The sequence below is a fragment of the Octodon degus genome, unplaced genomic scaffold (genome assembly GCF_000260255.1).
Source record: "Octodon degus isolate 3935 unplaced genomic scaffold, OctDeg1.0 scaffold00164, whole genome shotgun sequence".
NCBI classification, from domain to species: Eukaryota; Metazoa; Chordata; class Mammalia; order Rodentia; family Octodontidae; genus Octodon; species Octodon degus.
Window position 1 is genome coordinate 625780 of NW_004524740.1, and position 2661 is coordinate 628440.

Below are 2661 nucleotides of genomic sequence, written 5' to 3' on the forward strand. Positions count from 1 at the left end.
TTCATTTGGGGTTTGTGGCCCTACCCAGTGATCAGGGCTGGGAACAAAAGCTCTCTGAGGAGGGGACATGGAAGACAGAGTAGCTAAAGTAACTAGTGATTTATCCACAGGAGGGGAGAGGGAGAGGGTAGGCACTATGCCCTGCCCCACAAGTCCCCGAGAGTTTATCTGTCTCCCTGCCACAGGACTTCATTCATTCCTCAGAGTTTGTTTGGCCTTTCCACCTTAGCCTACACCCTACACCTTATCCCAAGGTTCCCAAAGAGGAAATCAAACCAGGAGCCAGCTTTGTCACTGCACTGAGAATTTTAATGAGAAGCTGATTTCTAATGTTGGCCAGTCAGCCACCATGAGGGCTAGAGATGGACACACAGGCCATTGGGAATTCTTACGGGGGCCCAGCCTTGCTTCTTTGCCTTCAGAGGCGTGCTGATTTTCCTTCTTTGCCACTGGGCGAAGGGCAACGAGAGGCCTGAAGCTGGGTGGGAACTGAGGGACTCCCTGTGGCAAAGGCAGGGCCTAAATCACTCTTTGAGGCTTCAAGTAGGGCAAAAGCTGTTCCCACTGCTGCTTGGTGGTAGAATCGATGCCCTCCCAAGAGCGAAGCAGAACAGGGATTGAGGAGAAGCTTCCTAAACCGCTTAAGACTAGGGCAGGCGGCAGCAGCTGAGTTTCTGCAAGGTCGGGTTCCAGATGAGCCCTTGCCTAGCTCATCTCCAAAGAGTTGATGTACTCTCGAACCCACTTCTTCTCAGGATTGGCACACACCTGGCGGTTCTTTCGGGTAACAAATCTGTGGTAGGGGACAAGTGGAGACCAGTTAGTGCCGGGCCAGCCAGTTTTAGGAATGAGGTGGATTGAGGCATAAAAGGAAATGGCGGTACTGGGGAAGGACATTTTTAGTGCTTCATATGATTTTCTTTTTAAAGGAAGTTTTTTTTTTTCTTTTCTTTCTTTCTTTCTTTCTTTTTTTTTGGTGGAACCGGGGATTGAACTCAGGCCCTTGCGCTTGCCAGGGAAGCGCTTATTCCACTGAGCCATCTCCCCGGCCCCTGACATTTTTTTTTTTTTTCTATTGAATCTAAAGGCTTTAAATGAGAAACAAAATTGTGTGCATCTCAACCTCCACTCAAACACATGCGGCCAGGAATTCAAAGGGGATCTGAAGCCTAACTGCTCAGCATTTTCCTTGCTCCAGGCCCTGTGCCAGGTGCTCAAGATGCAAAGAGAAGGAGCCAGGTATCCGTAATCCCAATACTTGAGCGACTAGGCAAGAGGATGTTGAGTTCAAGGCTAGCCCAAGTTATAGCGAGAATTTTTTGCTTCTGTTTCCAGAAACAAAAAAATGCCACAGAGAAAAGTCATCCTTTAGCAGCTGCTCTGGCTGAGCAAGTGGGTGACAAAAAGTTAAAGGAACATGTGACTTGGCTTTCGACAGTACAGTGCTTCCTGTAGAACAGACACTCAGCACATGAACACGTGAACATAAAAAAAAAAATTACAAATTGGGAGTCATGAGGGTCAGTCAGCTGCTTCTTCCTCTGATGCTGAGACACTGGTTCTCTCTGGGGCAGATCAGGGTGCTGAAGAGCAACAGCGCTGTCATCAGTGCCTGACTTCAGGGTTAGCCCCACCTACTGTGCCTTGTACAATTTGGCCTCTTCTTTAGGCTGTGTTCTATACACATTAATTAATTTATTTATTTTGTGTATTGAGTACAGGGTCTCACTACACAGATGGACTTGTAGTGATCCTCCTGTTTTCAGCCTCCCAAGTGCTGGGATTACAGGCACGTGCCACCATGCCCCGTCTCATTCGCTGCCTCAGCACGCCCCGGGGGCAGGGCCAGCAAGGCAGGCCAGGGATTGAATCCCTGGTCCCTGCATCTAAACAGGCACTTTAACCCGCTGAGTTATCTGGCCAGCCCCATACACATTAATTTTTAATTCAACATTCATTTTTCTTAAATTAGAATATCAGACTATTTTAGAGGTTCTCATGGAAAATAAGCTAGTTATTATACAGCTATCTAGAAGTTTATTTTTAAAATACTATTGAGCTACAAAGTACCACATTATTATATGGCCTAACAAAGGAATTAGATGTCCCTAACAACACAGGGAATTCACAATTCAGTCTTTGTATTTTAATTATGATCATATTTTTAAAAATATCAACTGGATATGGTAGTGCACACCTATAATCCCAGGGAGGCTATATACTTGGGAGGCTGAGGCAGGAGGATTACTGGGAGTTCAAGTTCAGTGGGGGCTACATACTGAGTTCAAGGCCAGTCTGAACTACACAGTGAGAGCCTGACTCAGAAACACCAAAGTAAGTATTTTCTGTACTAGTGTATATGCTGAAATATGTTATGGAATGCTAGGTACTCATCTCCTTTAAATATCTTATTTAAAATAAGACATCTTTTGGCTTGGTACTTTCATTCTTTATGCGTGTAACAGTGTCTGTCAAAGACACTAAGCTTGTGTAGCTGATTCCATGCCTAACAGCATTTAAATAAACTTTTAAAAAGTCACGGTAAAAATAACATACAATATATCCTCTTAACTATTATTTCTTAAGTCTGTCTTACATATTTTTGAGCTTAAATCTTTTCAGGCCAAGTGAAGGCATAGTCTGCCTGGTGAGAATGGAGAT

General features: G+C 44.8%; 1 protein-coding gene across 2 annotated transcripts in view; it reads right to left on the reverse strand.

The window, feature by feature from the left end:
• Window positions 1-293: 293 nt before the first annotated feature.
• Ccl5 (C-C motif chemokine ligand 5) overlaps window positions 294-2661 on the reverse strand; it is a 6466-nt gene continuing 4098 nt past the window's right edge. For both annotated transcript variants that reach the window (XM_004642984.2, XM_023703169.1), the window contains one exon: window positions 294-793. In XM_004642984.2, the coding sequence (XP_004643041.1) occupies window positions 706-793 (88 nt within the window). In that variant the 3' untranslated portion in view covers window positions 294-705. The remainder of the gene's footprint in view (window positions 794-2661) is intronic.